Consider the following 16438-nt stretch of genomic DNA (forward strand, 5'->3'; position numbering starts at 1 on the left):
CTTTCTCGCGTCAAGGCAACCGAGCCGTGGATATCTCTTTGGCTCCAGCATTTGACCCGAGATGCGTATTATCAGCATGGGTCTATTTGTGAGGACCATGCCGCCATAAAATGTCCAGGTACATGTCAATTTATCACGAAAAATCTCGCATTTTTGGCCTACTGATCACCGACATTGTCAAAGTCTTTTTGACGGGGGGATGGCCCGACTCTTACCCAAATCCAGTTTTTCGAATGATGAAGCATCTTCAAGTTGGAAGGAAACGGGCCGTCATTGGACCATGGGCTCATGTTTACGTACGTTATCAAACGTAAACGTTTCTGCTGTGAAGCTGTCATTGGAGCTCCCCTTCTCTTAGCCACATCAAGGGACTCCCCTTCCGTCAGCAAATTTTTTAGATGTTTGCATCGAGTGGTGGAATAAATGTTTCTTCCCAGAGCCAAATCAACCACGCGACGATCTTTGTGAGATCTGGATGCAGGAACGTATTCAAACGCCAAGCCGTACTATGGAGCAATTGAATGGCTATTGGGTATGTCATCAATTTGTTTCAACGTTCAAGTTATGTTTTTCATCCTAATTTATTAGATGGCGTGGACTGGACTACCACCCACTGTCGACCAGCCATTCTTCCTGAATCAATCTCGACGATTGGTTGATTCAAAGGGTGTTGTAGACTTGAAGATACCTTATAATGTTTCGCACGGCCAATGCGCTCCGCGGTTCCTTCCATTTGGATTTCCAGATCCAGAATTTGCTCAGTCGCAACTATCTGATGACGCTGTATCTCTGACATTTGATAGTTTGCCAATAAGCGAGGCAGTGAGAATATGTGGACAGGCTAGTTTAACGTTACGAATACGATGTAACAAGCCTTATGGAATGGTAGTCGTTAGACTCTGCGACGTAGGTGATGGGGAATCAAGGTTGGTCTGTTGGGGTGCTCAGAACCTAGCGATACGATCTGGGAAGAAGCGGGGTATTCCTATAGGTGAAGATTTTGAGGTGGACGTGCTTCTAAAGGCATCGGCGTATACATTTCCACCTAGAGCAATAATTCGACTAGCATTATCAAACTCTTATTGGCCTCTGATATGGCCAGAGCCTGAATTTGAAGTCGCGCTGTCTGGAGATTGTAAACTCATACTGCCATGTCTGGTGAACAGCAAGGGTGATGCAACACCGTCATCATGGTTGTTTGAGTCGCCAAAGATGGCACCAGCGCCACCACATCAGGAGACGAGATCTAGCCCACCAGCAACCTGGACCTCAAAACACAGTGGTGCTATAGTGAATAACATATATGAGAAGGATTGGGGCCAGCTATCATTCGAAGATGGATGGACGTATGGTGAAAGGTATCAGGAGCACGCAAAGATTGATACCATACATCCAGAAACGGCCTCTGTGACCGCTAGATGGAATGTAATTGTTGGTAGACCTGGTGTTATAGTGGAAAATAGTGATGGTGCTCCTGATACAGAGGAAAGTGATGTTGCTGAGGACTGGCGAGGCTTGTTCAACGTGAATGTTGAGTCTACCATGCACTCTGACGCGTCATCATATCATATTGACGCGAAATTAGAACTCGTAGAGGGACAGAAAGTTATAGCAACTCGTGAATGGAACAATCTCACGTATCCTCGTTTGAAGTGACAGCTTTGCCTTGTATATATCATAAAGCTGCCTTGTATTTTAATATTCGTGTAGTCATAAAATAATTCCTTATTGTAACAGCTTTCGCCGTTTCCCCAGCATCGCATTCTCGGTTAACAACGTTTATTACTCAAAGCGACAATGATGAGGCAGCAGCGTGCCATCCGAGACTTCCTTCCCGTGCAGAAGAAGGGAGCTACCAAATCTGCTGGTAGCAAGCCTGCTGCCAAAGGAGCTAGTGCAGTAAGCCCTTCGTTCATCGTGACAATCAGAAACAAACATTTAAACAATTTGAAAATAGCCAACACCTGCTCCAACCAAGCAAGAAGCGGCTCGAATCATTGACAATGTCCGAGCTAATAAAAGACAAAAGAAGGTCGTCTCAGAGGACCCACCTACTCCAGTATGTTTAATTGCACTGTCATCAAAACCTCCGAAGCGAAAATCAAGTTACTGATTGATCTCGTTGATGTCCACTTTTAGGTGCCACCGACAGTTATCGATGAACCCAAACGCGATGTAGTCGAGATAGTGGTACCCGTCGTGGAGCCTGATGTCGTGTTGAAACCAGATCCACCAATGTGTGTTTTATTCGTTTGTTCAACTTTGGATGCGCTGGTCTTACAACAATACTGTTCCTTAATAACTAGAGAATTCAAAACGCCCACAAAAAATCGTTCTAGAAGGAATCTGGTTGAAGATGTGATAGTGGTGGAGAAGTCGTGAGTGTGGTATTTTTGTTGTTTTTTACTTGTTTCACTGTTAACAGCGGTGTTGATTAAATTTTAGAGCATCGAAGACACCCACGAAAAGTCCTAAAAGGAATCTTGTTGAGGATGTGATTGTTGTTGAGAAACCGTAAGTTCTTTGTTTCAAGATACCAAAGGTCGACTAACACCACAAAACTAGACCTGCATCTAGTTCGCAAAAGAGGAGAGTCGCAGACGACGATGTCTCAGAAGCTGAGTCTTTGCCTGATCTGGTGATTAGGTATATGTTTGATGTTGGCCGCTACACAATATCTCTGTATGAATAGTAACACATTTTCCCTCAACAGCTCATCGCCAGCTTCTGTAAAGATCCAACCGCCATCAAGTCCTATGGGTCCCATGAGTCCTATGAGTCCAGGACCGACTCCATTGAGAACTGTATCAAGTGCCACACCCCTTGTGCCAGCACACGTCAAGTATCGACATTTGGTAGAACCTGGAGTTCGATTACCTCTGCCAGCCAAGTATCGAGCGCTAGAACAAATTTTTCATGCCTTGGAACATACCGTCATGTTTGTGAAGAGTAGAGATCAAAGTGCTACATTCCATCGTGTGAAGAAACCAGTCGAGAATACTGCTAATAGGTTGGTGGCGAGTCGCTCGCCGCGTTTTATTGTAAATTTTCTCCTATTTTATATGATGCTCACATCACTTTTGTTTAGAACATTTGAACTATCACATTTGGCACAGATTGTGACCGTGTATCCAGAGGCATACACAATGACCCCAGTTCGTATCATGGATAAAGGAATTCGGGTTGAGTCGTTGGCTATAGAGTTTGCTAGGAATGCTACTGGTGCAGACATCAAGAAAGCCAGTCTTGTAGCAGAATCGAATGTGTGGCTTCCTCGGCGTGAGACATTTCACGATCGTTTACTGGATCGTGTGAAGACGGAACATGCTGTATGTACCCATAGGTCGTCAAATTGATAATCTTCGTTTGTGACCTTACTCGTTTCTCCCTCTCAAAAATGTAGAAAATGCTGCAAAAGCTGAAATTCAAGCTAAAATATGATCCGATGCAAGTATCTGCATGGCATCCAAGATTCGAATTGGAATCCGTTCCCGATATTCCAGAAGCAGTATTACCGGCTTTTCCTCCACGAGAAGTCATGACGCTGGAGGCACTACTCGAAGCACGCAAGGCGAGTACCAATGTTGTCTGACGTGTTCGAACGTCTTGAATTGGGTGTATTAACCGGGAGAATGAACTAATAGGGTAAATTGAAGGAACCCGAGAAAGTGAAACCAATAGTACCAACACCTCAGCCATCGCAGCCCATTATGCCACCACCAACTCCTCAGACACCAACACCATCAACTAAACCTCAAACAAAGGCATCGGCTATGCTGGAACGTATTCGTGAAAAGGAACGACTCAAATTGGAAGCATCCCTCTTCAGTCACATACCTACTCCAGAAGAGACGAAACGTAGAGTGCGATTGAGTCGGTTGGAAGATGTTATTCAATGTCTCCTAGTGTATGTATCCTGTTGCTGCTTGTGTACAAGGTGGTTGACTTTAGAGTATGGTTTCGATTGTTGACCGATTCTTTTGTAGGTTGTATGTCTCATCACGCAAGAATGTGCTGCCATTAAGTACAGTATCACAACATGTTGCCAACGGCCACAAAGCCCAACTATCTGAATGTGAGATGTTCTGAGATTAATCAAAACGACTGTCATGTTGACAACCATATTTTTGTAGCGGAAGCCCGTGAACATTTGAAGGTTTTGGCTGAAGTTTTGCCTGAATTTTGCAAACTTATTGGCGATCAGAATAATTTGTTGAGAGTGAATTTGGAGCTCAAGTTGAAGGACTTGAAACCGAAACTTGACGCAATATTGGCTGGCAACTGATTCCGATGTTTGCCCTTGTATGAAAATTGATGTAAATATAATTTGCTGATGAAAGAAATAAAAGACATTGCATTTCAACTGGTTCACAAGGTTGTCTCTGCTTGACTGCAAGTCGGGAGTTTATTTTTTTCCTCATCGCAACGAACTAGATCAAGCTAGTATCAAGCTCGTTCGCTCAGGCTACAACATTCAAAAGATCATTCAAAGCGTTGTCGTCACCAACTCTTCGCTCTAGGCTGTTGATCTCGTCTACATTCTGTGAGTTTAGTCTTCATTTTCGTATGCCTTGTTTGTTACTAGTCTGTTAATAGCAACCTCAAGGTACGCGTTAATCAGTAGTTAGAATACGGTTATCGACACAATATAGATCTAATCTGAACATTTTTTTACTACCGTAGGTCATATTTTGCACGAAACCCCTTGACGACAAATCCGGCATGATTTCAGATCAATCAATGGTGATGACGGCCAATCTTCCCGAGATCAAACGAGGACCAGGAAGGCCACCAAAGAACAAGCCGCCTAAACTTGTATGTCGACGTTCGACGCTCTTGACGCGCGTCCATTGGTTCGCTTCATTGTCGCAGCACATCTGTTGACACATTTCTCGAAACAGAATATGAACATAGTTCGACCTATACTGGAACCGACCTCTGCAAGGTCATCGATACCCGCACTCATTACGCTGAAATCTCAAAGTGAGAATCACGTCGGTTGGTTTAATCATATGAAGTTCAACAGTCCTGACGCCGTCGTATAACTAGGTTTTAGCAGTCTTGGATCTGCTTCTTCTCAGACCAGCTTTGCTGATTTGGACAAGATCTTTTTTGTAAGTCTACTTCATCTTGCCCATCTGCGCCGGGTTATTGGTTACAATTTCATTAAACCCTGAATGCTCGCTAGCACCCACCACCACCTCCATTGCTTCACGGACTACCACGAGAAGTATGGGCAAGAACCATTTCATACCTCGACACACCATCAACCTTTGCGCGAGTCAGTCGACAAACAAAATCAATCTGTGAAGATCCACACTCGAAAGCAGGATTCCTACGATTTCGATATGGAACTCGGATGGCACTCGTACAAGCCTTCCTCAAGCATCGCAAAGTGCTGACTCATGAAGTCGCCAAAATGCTGCTATCAACCGGTGCACTACTACCACGATACATGATTCAGATGGTAGTCCAAGAAACCCGTTTCGTTGTACCGTATTCCAAGATGAAGTTTGTGTCGCTGATACTAAAGAATGGATTGAAACTCTATGGATATCAGTTGCAAGCAAAAGACGATGATGTGGATGTGTTTTACAGATACCTTTTACGGAACTCGATGCCTGGCCTAATCAGCCCTAGTACTATGGGCATGCCGATGGGTCAAGCCACAAGCAGTTCTCCAGCATCGTATATGTCAACAGATCCAAATACACCGTCATCTGTATACAGTCTCTCTCTACCACAGGACCAACAACCACAACAGCTACAGCAGCTACTACAACCAAACATGATGTTAAACCCAACACCATTAGAAACCATCCGAGATTTGGTAGTAAAATATCATTTCGCTCCCACAATGGAAGATCCCGTGCTATTAGCAGGTCGACGAGCATACATGATATGGAGACTCTTACACGATGATCCAACACTACTCCCAATCTTGCAACATAATGGTCTAGATTGCAAACCACTAAATGATGCCGTCGTGCTTAACGCATTCTTCCGAAAGCACCCACTTTTACCGAATCTAACTGTTTCCGAATCCGTCAAGATATGCTTAGCCTCATCCTTCAAATTCAATGATGAGCTAGTATTGAAACTGATGATGCATGACCGTTTACACGATTCGCAACTAGTAACTCTCAAACAATATTACACACGCAACCAATTAGATGCTTTTGCCACTCAGGCTGTAGAAAGGCTTCTGAATCCCTCTAAACTGGTGAATTTGCTGCATCGGGCTGATCCACGACACCCTGTTGGTGTGAGGATGCTATTGGGACACCTTACAGTATCGAATCCGATCCTCATGAATCTGTTGACTATGGAACCTGGTGATGCATTGACTGATTGGGTTGCTCAAAGTGAATTTAGAAGGACTAGGTTACGCTGGGTAGTCAAAGTGTTTGGTCAAGATCATCTTGTTGCTCATGGCTGTATGGAAGACTACCTGAAATGGCTGTAATATCATAGATACCACATGGCCAACTACTACTCATACCCCCACAAAAATGTCTTCTTAACACGTCTGAATCTTATTTAATATCGCAAAGCCCCTCATAATATTGGCCATAATCTGTTTCCGTTTTAGAATAAAACGACCTCTCGTAACGTAGTCTGAACTCAGAAAACGACTATATGTACAAACGCTTGCGATTTTACATTTGCTTTTCTATAGATAAGATGAAAGACCAAACCTTAGTCCCAGTCCAAGTCATCGTCATCGCCAGTAAGTTGCTTTACACCACTCCTCAAATTCTTGTTCTCATCCTCATCGTCATTTCGTCCAACATCTTCATCATCCATCAACTCGAACGATTTAGACGCCGCCAAAATCATCTCCAACTCTCTCAACGTCCCATTACTACCCCCCATCATCTCAATCCCCACAAGCTGTCTCTTCAAATCGCCATCAGCATAAATCAACAGCGTAGGCACATTCCTATCTGGATAATTCTCTATACATGCATCAGCGACAATCTTCAAGAATTTCGATGCGGGGTATTTCCTAGCTATTGTATCTAGTTTGGCTGCAAGTACTCGAGATGCCATGACATGTGTCTGGAAGAGATGGATTATGACGGGTACGGTTTTGCATGCTTCAGTTACTTCAGTTGGCCAATCTGGTTTTGAGATTTGGGTTACCGAGCCGTATTTTGCTGTTTTGGTATAGGCAGCCATTTCGGCGAGGCGTTGTTTGCGGTATGCCATCTTGGTGAGAAGTGAAGGACGGTAAGATGCGAGAACTCGTCGATTTGGGATTGCCATTCGAATTCAACAAATATAGGTACCAAAACACGTTCATCCTCTTCATCTTCAAGTTCATCCAATTCATCCAATGTTCGGTCTTCTAATGCCTTGCCGTGGTATTTGGCAGAAACGGCCTGGTCGACCATTGCCAGGATATCATCTTCAGTCAGTTCTAGTTCTTTGGGCTTTTGAGGTAGGATTCCTTTCTCTCTAATTAGTAAGTAAGGCAGCTGTTAGGACAGATCGTTACAAGAATTGACAAATTACCAAACCTCAAGATGTCGTTCCATTCTAAAGGAAAAAGGAGTAAGTACAAGACATTTCGTACACTGATAGATTGTAGCATGCTGTACCTGTGTCTTGGTCTTCTGCGGCTGCCATCATTAGTAGCAATTGTGTAATTGTGAAGATTGCTTAGTAGATCTCAGAACACGACACAAACGCCCTCATTAGCGTGATTCAAGATGATTTATATTGTTTTTAATATGTTACAGATGTGATTTCAGGCGATTGCAGTTATACCATATAGAGGATTTTTAGGGCGGCCCTCAACAAATTACACATTTTTTATTACTGGTATCTTTCTTTTGGCTTGACGAGGGTCTACTTCCATTCGGAGTAGATTCTTTTCGGACGCGAATCATGCGCATCAAGGCTTCATAGGCTTCTTCGACGTTATGCCTGGTTTTGGCTGATGTTTCCATGTACACTGCGCCCCTACATAAGATTTGAGCGTCAAGATATGACAAGGCGCAAGCGAGAAATGGAATATTGCGTTTTACCATTGTCGAGCTTGCTCTTCTCCTTGTTCAGTCGTGACGCGTCGTATATCTGCCAAATCAGCCTTATTTCCAGCCAAGATGAAGGGTATCTTGTCATCGTCGAGTACTCGAACGATCTGATCTCTAAATGCCTACAATAAAAGCAAACAATTCCCGATAAGCATCCTAAACATTGACTTTTAACAAAGCTTACAACAGACCTTTGTGTTTGCAAACGTCTCTGGTTCCAGTATCGAATAGACCAGCAAGAAGCCTTCCCCTGTTCTATAATAGTTGTCCCTTATAGCAGCATACTCTTCCTGGCCAGCAGTATCCAGTATGTCTATAAAGGAGTCTTCTCCGTCCAGCGAGACCTTTTTCCTGTACGAATCCGCCTTTGTTGGGTCATATTCCTCTATAAAGTCCTGATACATATATTGAAGGGTCAGAGATGACTTGCCGACTCCGCCTGATCCCACCATGATGACTTTATATAGCGGAACTGTTGATGTTGGTATCGAAGACTTTTTTGATTTCGACATTATTGACTTGAGGGTGGGCCTGCGAGGCTACAGAATCGGGATCGACAGGATGAGTAGCGGTAGGGAGCTAGTATTGGTAGCCAGCTTAACGACCAAGAGGTTTGTTTGGAATGCTTGTAAACGTGGCTGCTTCCTTGATTTTAAAGAGAGGGGCCGCAAGTAGGTAAGGGAGGCCGTAAGGGAAACAGTTTAGGTGGAGTCCTTTATGCGCTCAGCTGCAGCTGAATTGCGGTAAAAGCGATTATAAGGCGTTCAAGTATTGATCCGAATCCACGTTGAACGAAAGAAAGTTTAAAGAACGTGAGGTTTAGAAACCCCGAGATTCGCGTAGTTCACCAAGGAAAACAACTGGTATACGCGTTACAGTTTGTGCAATGTGCAAAGGTCTATGTATCTATATTTGAGGTCAAGGTGTTTGTTTTGCCATTTGTTCCTAGAATGGTGTTCCCATGCTCGTATCAAAGCGGTATACCGCATCATCACCTCCTATATAAGTATTTGGACGTGAATTGGTCACATCTGGTGAGAAGGCAGCCAATTATCACGCCAGTCTTACCTTGTAGGGCTACCATACCACGATCTAGGACCACCGACAACCCCATGTTCCTATGGAGAGCGCAAATGTCAAAAGGCTTTCAGAACAATGGATAATATAGAGTATCCTCATCATCAACCGAAAAACTCAACCAAAAAACGAAAGCCTCACCAGAAGACACAAATCGATATAACTCCTTCCTCGTATCTCGTATTCGCAAAGTTGGGTGGTAACTGATAAACGAGGTCAATCATTGCTTGTCTCTCAAAGACAATACACTGCACTGGACTGTATCTGTTGGAAGGAAACACGAGTCAGTGTCATTCCAACACTATCAAACCAAGAATGGCGTACTTGACAACAGATCCGAATCGTGTTTCTGCTTCTCCAACGACCGTGAGGCCCAGACGTTCAGCATCAGCAGCCCTGACGAATATCTCTTCTTTGCTCACAAGTGTCTGCTCGACAAACATGTTCGATATCTTGACACGTTTGGTTGAAGAGTTCAATGGCGATGGATTGAATGGTGATGCATTGAGGCTTGCAGGTGGTGATTTGTCAAAGTTCAGAGTGTTAATATTTGGATTTTGTAGCACTTGATGATAAAGGGGTTGATGTCCATGTTAGCGTCGATGCACACATTAGATAAGAAAGAAGAGACACAGATACTTACCTATTGGATGACAGTGAAGTTTGGACGGCAGCGAATACGAGCCAAATGCGCTCGGGGGACTTTCAGTTTGCGTTGAATGTTGTGAATGAAATGTTCGTTGTTGATTGCGTCCCGATATAGGTATGGGAGTTGATGAGCTCATGATAGACGATGTGTATAGGCTCCTTTCCAACGGTGGGATCTGCTTCGCCTACTAGTAGGAAATTATTTTGTGAAAAACCGTTTTCAGCTGCTGTTTGAAACTTGGACGTTCGCGTCGTTCGCGCATGATTATCTGCCTTCACGTCAAGCAAATAAACGAAATCCGTGTCTCGTGATAATTATGGCATTTAACTCTACTGATCTCCGCCGCTAGTTCGTTATTTCTCTGCAGATGCAGGTTTACATATTACTCACGACTGGGCGTCACCCAAATACAGCAGACCGACTTGCTCCCAGCTCACATTCAACTTCGAGAGTCATCGGCTGGGTCATCGGATGGTCCGGCTGCTGCAGTCGATTCTCGTTGAGCAGTTTATTACCCGATACGCAACGCGTGAGAGAAGTTTTGCTTGAATCCTAAGTTATCCTGCTGCGTGTCGCTTTACCGATCTCGCCAAATTTGTGACTCCAGTAACTCTAGGTTCGTGACTTGATCAGCAGGAGCAAGGGATGAATAATAAGCAAGAACCCCAAGCGCAATCTGAAGCTCAGCGACCTGACGAAAACGAAGGCGTTGCTGATGAACTCAGTTATCGCTCTCTTCTTGAGAGAGTCAGGAGCCTCATCTTTGCAGTTCTATTCTTTGGAGTAGGTTATGATGTCTTTGCAAATCGCTCTTATAGCAGATCGCTCTACTGATTATATCCATACTCATCCGACTCATCCTGAATTTATCCATAGGTCTATGGGAACTGTGAGTAATCTGGCTAACTCTTCCATTTTACAAATGAGTCGGTAACACTGACGCAAACTCCTTTTATACGATAGCCGGCCTTGAAGGCGTCGAATTCGTTGGACTCATTATTGAGGATGTGCAGCTTTTCACGTTTTTTATATGCATTGATATGCAAGCGATCTATTGGGTTCCTTCCTGGATTGCAACAACTGTCGAACGTGTATATGAGAATATGGCATGGCAGCCATTCATCTGTATCTTTGGTCTTTGCTGTGCTACTATTGTCTTCAGTTGGATTAATGCTCTCATCGTCGCGTGGGGCTTCATTCGGGGTCAACACAAGTTTATAATGCCAATTAGATTCTTACGTTTGATTGCCTCAGTGCTCCCAACCATGCTTTTCCTCCCCGTGGTGGAAGTGCTGATTGCTCCTCTGATCTGTGGAGATACCTGGTATGTCAATGTCTAGTGCCGATTCCTGCGTACTAAAGCTCATATGTTCTTTCTTGCATCACGCAAGGTGGCATACTACGGAGATTGCCCCAGACGCTCTTGCAACAATTTCTTGTAACTCTACACCTCGAATCATCTTAATGATTGCTTCTGTACTCTTCCTTGTATCGCTTGTATGCTTCTGTTGGGTCTTGAACGGAGCGTTTGTCGATATCAACCCGACTCATAAAGGGCCATTGGCAAAAGTACATGGACGTGCCGACATCATTTGTGAGTGGTTTTGGTTCACGACTACTGCCCTTCAGATTCACTGAAAACCCGTTTTTCCCTTCTTGTATTTAGACAGTGTATTGAAAACCTTGGTTGTCTGCGTGTGGAAGTTAGCTCCAGAATCCTGTTGTAAGTCTGTTAGCCTGAAACTGAAATATTTACCCAACCATTGCCTTTTGATCAAGATAAAATCCCTTAGATTTGATCAAGATTGCTACTGTTGCCCTCGCAGCTCTAGGAATCGCACTGTCGAACTGTAAGTCAAACTACAAACTCAGAGTCTCACCAGTGTCGGGCGACGAGTATTACCTAAACAATTTTGTCTAGTGTATTGGTTGCCATTCTACAATCCAATCATCAATCACATCAGAGTTGGAGGCACTGGAGCCGCCGCTGTTTGTGGTTTGATTTCGTTCATTGCTGCAGCCATTTATGGACAAGAGGGTCAAACTGTTGGCTCTTGGTATGTTTTTGCAGCTTTGATGGCTACATATCCATTATCATTCATTGGTGGCTATATGTTGTCGGGTGAGTCCTACTTTGAAATGCGCTGTCTTCATCTCCAAGCATTGAGTTCTTTTCTTCAGGCTGGTATCATAATTCTCTCATGTCAAGGGTCCGAGCGAAACTCGCAGAGATGCACAAGGTATTCTATTTATTCAAAAGATTGCAACTCACGCGACCTTTTATACTTACACAATTTGCCTCAATGCAGACCGGTGCCGATACTCAAGATCTGAACGACCTTGTTTTTAGATATGCAGTCAATGGTAAGCCAGAGTCGTGAAATCTTTTTCCGTTTCTGACTTTGTTTTGCTCGTAGTTGAACAAGTTGTGCGTTTCGCTACCGCCCACATGGATGAGAGAAAACGGCAACCAGATTCGTCAAAGTTGGACGAACTTTTGCTAATATTCAAAAGGTTCGGTTTGGCTTTAAAAATGAAAATTTCATCAAGGTAGAAGCCTAATCACGAAACAACTACAGAGGTTTACTCGAGTTCCCCGAGTCAGCTCTGTGCCGTTTCTCCATGGCAAACTACCTCTACCATCTCTCGGATGGCACCTTTGGATTGATGGATAGGATTCGAAAGATAGAGGGACTGCAACCTCCTTCGGATCTCCTATTTCAAGTTTACTTTTTACGACAAATGTCAACTCAAGGTAGAGGACGCCGCAAACGTCAATCACTTATATATATAGCCTATATCTGACGTGTTCATCGTATAGGTCAGGAAGCTGACTTTTTGGGATCGAACGTGAAACTGGACATTGCTTCGTATGCTGAATTTAAAAAGGTCAACCACGAAGCCAAATTCCAGCATCATTTAGCATTGCAATGGCAACGAGAGATGTGGACGTTGCTCAAACATCCCAGCCACAAGACAGACGAATTGGAAAACATTGCTATAAACTTGCACCAAACTGCCAAATTCGCAAATCAGGCCTACCTCCAGCTCGTCACCCGTTTTCCAAAGTCTAAAGTCCTGCTCAGGTTTTACGCTCGATTTCTCCTTGATATCACCAATGAGTCGTACAAAGCTGCTACTCTGTTGGCTCGAGCTGATGCTATTGAAGATGAGCTGAATGAAGAAGAAGCCTTCCAACCCGAACAGTATCGCCAAGGAGATGCAGATAGTGATGAGGAGGTAGAGGAAGATTCGACAGGGTCAGGCAGTATCAGAAGCTCTTCGAATCTTGGGAATGACGATGTTAATGATGAAGAAGGCGACAATCTACCAGAGATTCCCATGATTGGCGCTAGTGACGACAAGCAGCCAAACAATGTCGGAATCTCGAAACCCACATATATGAAAGCAGACTTTGTAGCAAAAATCAGGTCATCACAACAGACAGCACGAGATCAAAAGCCTGATATGGAGAGACGCAGTGAAGTTTCCAAGGATAGTTCGACCAATTCCGAAGTTCGGTCTTATCAACGATCTCAGTCTCTTCGTGCAGCTATATTGTCCCGTAACATGAATGGCATCACCATCATTGTCATGACTGCCTTCCTTATTGGCATTACGGGACTTGCTGTTTTGATTGCCAACTACATCGTTATTACCGACTTACTATCCTCCACGAGCAGTGCTTTAATAACATTGAGCGCGTAAGTTAATTCTAGTTTTTGCTTCGTCTGACCTCTTCAGTAACTAAGATTCGAAACTTGCTGTTTTGTTTATCTAGTCTCCATATCAGAGAAGATGTAAGAAATCAAGAACGAAACCATATGTGCATCGTCATTTGCTCACATCTCTGCGCTTTCACCGTTCTTAGAAAACTGCTCTGTGTTTCCGACGTGCAAGGCAGCTTCAAGATGCTCACGCCGCAGGCAACTCTGCACTCTTTGCCACAATTCAGTCCACATTCTTTAACGACATGATGGCCTTGAGAAGCGCTGCTCAATCGGCATTTGATCAATTGGATCCAGCCAACACTGAGCTTTATTCGTTTTGGACAACACCAGTTGTTCCCGTCAATATGAGCTACTTCCCGGCTATAACAACACGAGTGGAAGTATATCATACACTGTACGAGGTCATCAATTTGTTTGCACAGAGTGGTGTTGATTTGGCTACGAGACCATACACTGATTCACGATGGAGTAATCTGTCCAGCGACAACTCATTTCGATTCATTGCAGACAATTTCTTTTGGATACAAAAGGTGACTTCTTTGTTGTCCATTTCAACTCAAATGTACATCACCGGCTTATTCATTCCTCTACAAAATCAGGGTGCATATGATTACAGTATGAACGACTTGTTCTTCAATCAGTACTATGACAAAAGTAATACGGCTGTTAGAGAAATTATTGGGCTGACAGTTACGCTGATTGTGACGGCTGCAGTCGCAATCCTGGTCTTGGATTACAGAGTCGTGGTTTTTCGCCGAAAGCAGCGAGAGGCTCTTGGCATCCTTTCAAAGTAAGAGAGGAACTTGTGAGGCTTCCAGTATTGCTATTCGATGTGTTGCTGACATGACATCATCTTCACGAATAGAATTCCGCGAAGTGCTGTAGCTGAAATGTTGCAGCGTTTAGAGGAGTCAGAAAATGAATCAGAAGATATTATGGGACAAGAGAATCTCGCTCAGAAAGCTCGAAACATAGTGGCAATCGTGAGTGGTATTTTATGTCGACAAGTGGCGAGCAATCGAAGCTGAGAATTCAATTCAATCGCTAGCACCGAGGAGACCAGTACAACCTACAGTGGCGTGGCCGATTCGAGTACTTGTCCTACTTGTGCTTGTTGATCGTTCTCGCAGTCATCTTTGCTGTCTTTAATGTACGTGGCTGGTTGGTTGCTAGTCCTCTTCATCAAAAGCTTTGTTCACGCGTTCCCATTTCTAGGCAAATGGCATCTACTCGATTGGACAGTACTTTGCGATGTTGGACCAGTTTGGAGATTCCGCTACATTTCCTACAAGGGCCCTCTCTCTCATCAATGAACTTCAACGACAAGATTGGATTACATGGGGCAACGAAAGCAATATACGAAGCAATTTGGTGCTTGATGCCGGAACTGACAATTACGTCCAAATTTGGCAAAATGTCCTTTACGGAGATACCACACGCTACCCTCCTTCTCCTGTGCATAACCAATATGCATCAGATATACAATACGCTTTCGAGCAACTGGCTTGCTTACCAACGGATCAAACGATTTGCGCTAATCGATTGTTTAATACCTCCCTTGCAGGGTAGGTACCGACCGAATAATCTTTTCTCCAGATGAAGAAATCTAACTGAACTCTCAGGTACTCGTCTACGCTGGTCACAAGTGGTTTAAAGAACTTGATGACCAGTTTCATGACTGAATTGGAGGGGATGGTTGCTGCCGCAGCGGCTGGACCATTTATACCCGACGCGGATTCGTATAATTTGATGAATGCTGCATTCGATCCAGATATTCTTGATGGGTTTCTACGACTCAAGGATCTGGCCTGCACTGATGCCCAAGCGTACTTTGCTGTCAGTGCAATAAGAAACGATATCATTTTTGCCTTTGAAGCGATTTTGGTCTGTTTGGGCCAGGTATGCTTCGACTTGTTGTCACAGTCTTCTATCAGACACGGAAAACCGATTTATAGTTTTTGGTTCTATAGGTGGTTGTGTTTCTTCTAATGGTTCATAATTTACGGAATATGGAAGAGTGTATTGCAGACTTGGTAAGTTACGAGTTTTTTAAGTTGGGAGTATGTTCTAGGGAGACGTACTCACTACTCTATTACTTGCATCTCTAGATCGTGAGACTCCCACTAAATGTACGAAATTTGCCTGTCGTGACCAACTTCCTTGACAAGGATGAACACCAGCTCCCCAAGAAGGACACCAAAGACGGTTCCGTGTCAAACATCAAATCTGCTGTGGAGGGCATCATCTCAGGACTAAGCCGAGGGCTTTCTCGACGAAACACCCAGACTGACGATCTACCGAGCCAACTTTCGACACCAATCGGCAAAAAGATGGGCAGTACCACTATAAATGGGAATGTGATTTTGGAAACAAGGCGTCGGAGCTCTGTTCGTTTCGATGCTGCTATGACGCGGCCTATAACAGTACCAGTAGAAGAGAGACGGTACAGCTCTCAACAAGCATCAGCAGACGAGAGACGATACAGCTCTCAACCCGCATCAGTGGATGAAAGACGATACAGCGCCCAAAGCCACGACGCCCAAAGCAGACGTGCCTCGCATGCTCTGGGAATTGGTGGAACTAATCCGCCTCAAATCCGAGAAATGGTTTCACTGGAAAACTCTCTGTAAGGATCCAACTTGTATGTCCCAAAAGCTGAATGGTGGCAACTCGTATAGCTTCAATCAACCCATAATCACATATCCATTGTAAAGCCACTTTCCAATAACGTCACAGCCAATATTGCAACGATAACGGTTTTGACCAGTGTTCACATTCTCAAACTATTGCGACCAACACGGATCAGTACGGCCAGCGAACTGCAAAGAGTTGATGATGCGACGTGAGACAAAATACAGGTAGTTCTCGGACGGCATGCCGTGTCTTCATCTGACGCTCAAACATATTGATCAGTTGGTTTTATTTCTCCGATGTGGGGT

General features: G+C 44.1%; 4 protein-coding genes across 4 annotated transcripts; 2 read left to right on the forward strand and 2 right to left on the reverse strand.

The window, feature by feature from the left end:
* Window positions 1-1800: 1800 nt before the first annotated feature.
* Window positions 1801-6466, forward strand: SmJEL517_g02157 (uncharacterized protein; the record flags this gene model as incomplete). Its single annotated transcript, XM_031168085.1, has 17 exons — window positions 1801-1899; window positions 1958-2059; window positions 2140-2237; window positions 2307-2378; window positions 2446-2514; window positions 2566-2646; window positions 2714-3010; window positions 3089-3329; window positions 3404-3583; window positions 3645-3907; window positions 3987-4075; window positions 4134-4219; window positions 4586-4606; window positions 4684-4815; window positions 4902-4983; window positions 5050-5114; window positions 5189-6466. The coding sequence occupies 17 exons, from the start codon at window positions 1801-1803 to the stop codon at window positions 6464-6466; spliced, it is 3255 nt and encodes a 1084-aa protein (XP_031025949.1).
* Window positions 6467-6699: 233 nt separating this feature from the next.
* On the reverse strand, window positions 6700-7632 carry SmJEL517_g02158 (uncharacterized protein; the record flags this gene model as incomplete). The annotated part of the gene is made up of 4 exons (XM_031168086.1): window positions 6700-7212; window positions 7293-7461; window positions 7524-7542; window positions 7605-7632. 4 exons carry the CDS (start codon window positions 7630-7632, stop codon window positions 6700-6702), a joined length of 729 nt encoding a protein of 242 aa, XP_031025948.1.
* A 167-nt stretch (window positions 7633-7799) lies between these two features.
* SmJEL517_g02159 (uncharacterized protein) lies at window positions 7800-8554 on the reverse strand (the record flags this gene model as incomplete). The annotated part of the gene is made up of 3 exons (XM_031168087.1): window positions 7800-7968; window positions 8034-8164; window positions 8234-8554. 3 exons carry the CDS (start codon window positions 8552-8554, stop codon window positions 7800-7802), a joined length of 621 nt encoding a protein of 206 aa, XP_031025947.1.
* A 1859-nt stretch (window positions 8555-10413) lies between these two features.
* SmJEL517_g02160 (uncharacterized protein) lies at window positions 10414-16129 on the forward strand (the record flags this gene model as incomplete). Its single annotated transcript, XM_031168088.1, has 21 exons — window positions 10414-10551; window positions 10645-10657; window positions 10732-11092; window positions 11160-11362; window positions 11435-11491; window positions 11562-11618; window positions 11690-11890; window positions 11950-12008; window positions 12078-12132; window positions 12186-12282; window positions 12348-12523; window positions 12590-13472; window positions 13550-13568; window positions 13640-14029; window positions 14099-14289; window positions 14365-14482; window positions 14548-14649; window positions 14715-15064; window positions 15122-15398; window positions 15470-15532; window positions 15608-16129. The coding sequence occupies 21 exons, from the start codon at window positions 10414-10416 to the stop codon at window positions 16127-16129; spliced, it is 4332 nt and encodes a 1443-aa protein (XP_031026056.1).
* Between the last annotated feature and the right edge of the window lie 309 nt (window positions 16130-16438).

Source organism: Synchytrium microbalum, assembly GCF_006535985.1.
Source record: "Synchytrium microbalum strain JEL517 chromosome Unknown SmJEL517_scf0008, whole genome shotgun sequence".
Taxonomy (NCBI): domain Eukaryota; kingdom Fungi; phylum Chytridiomycota; class Chytridiomycetes; order Synchytriales; family Synchytriaceae; genus Synchytrium; species Synchytrium microbalum.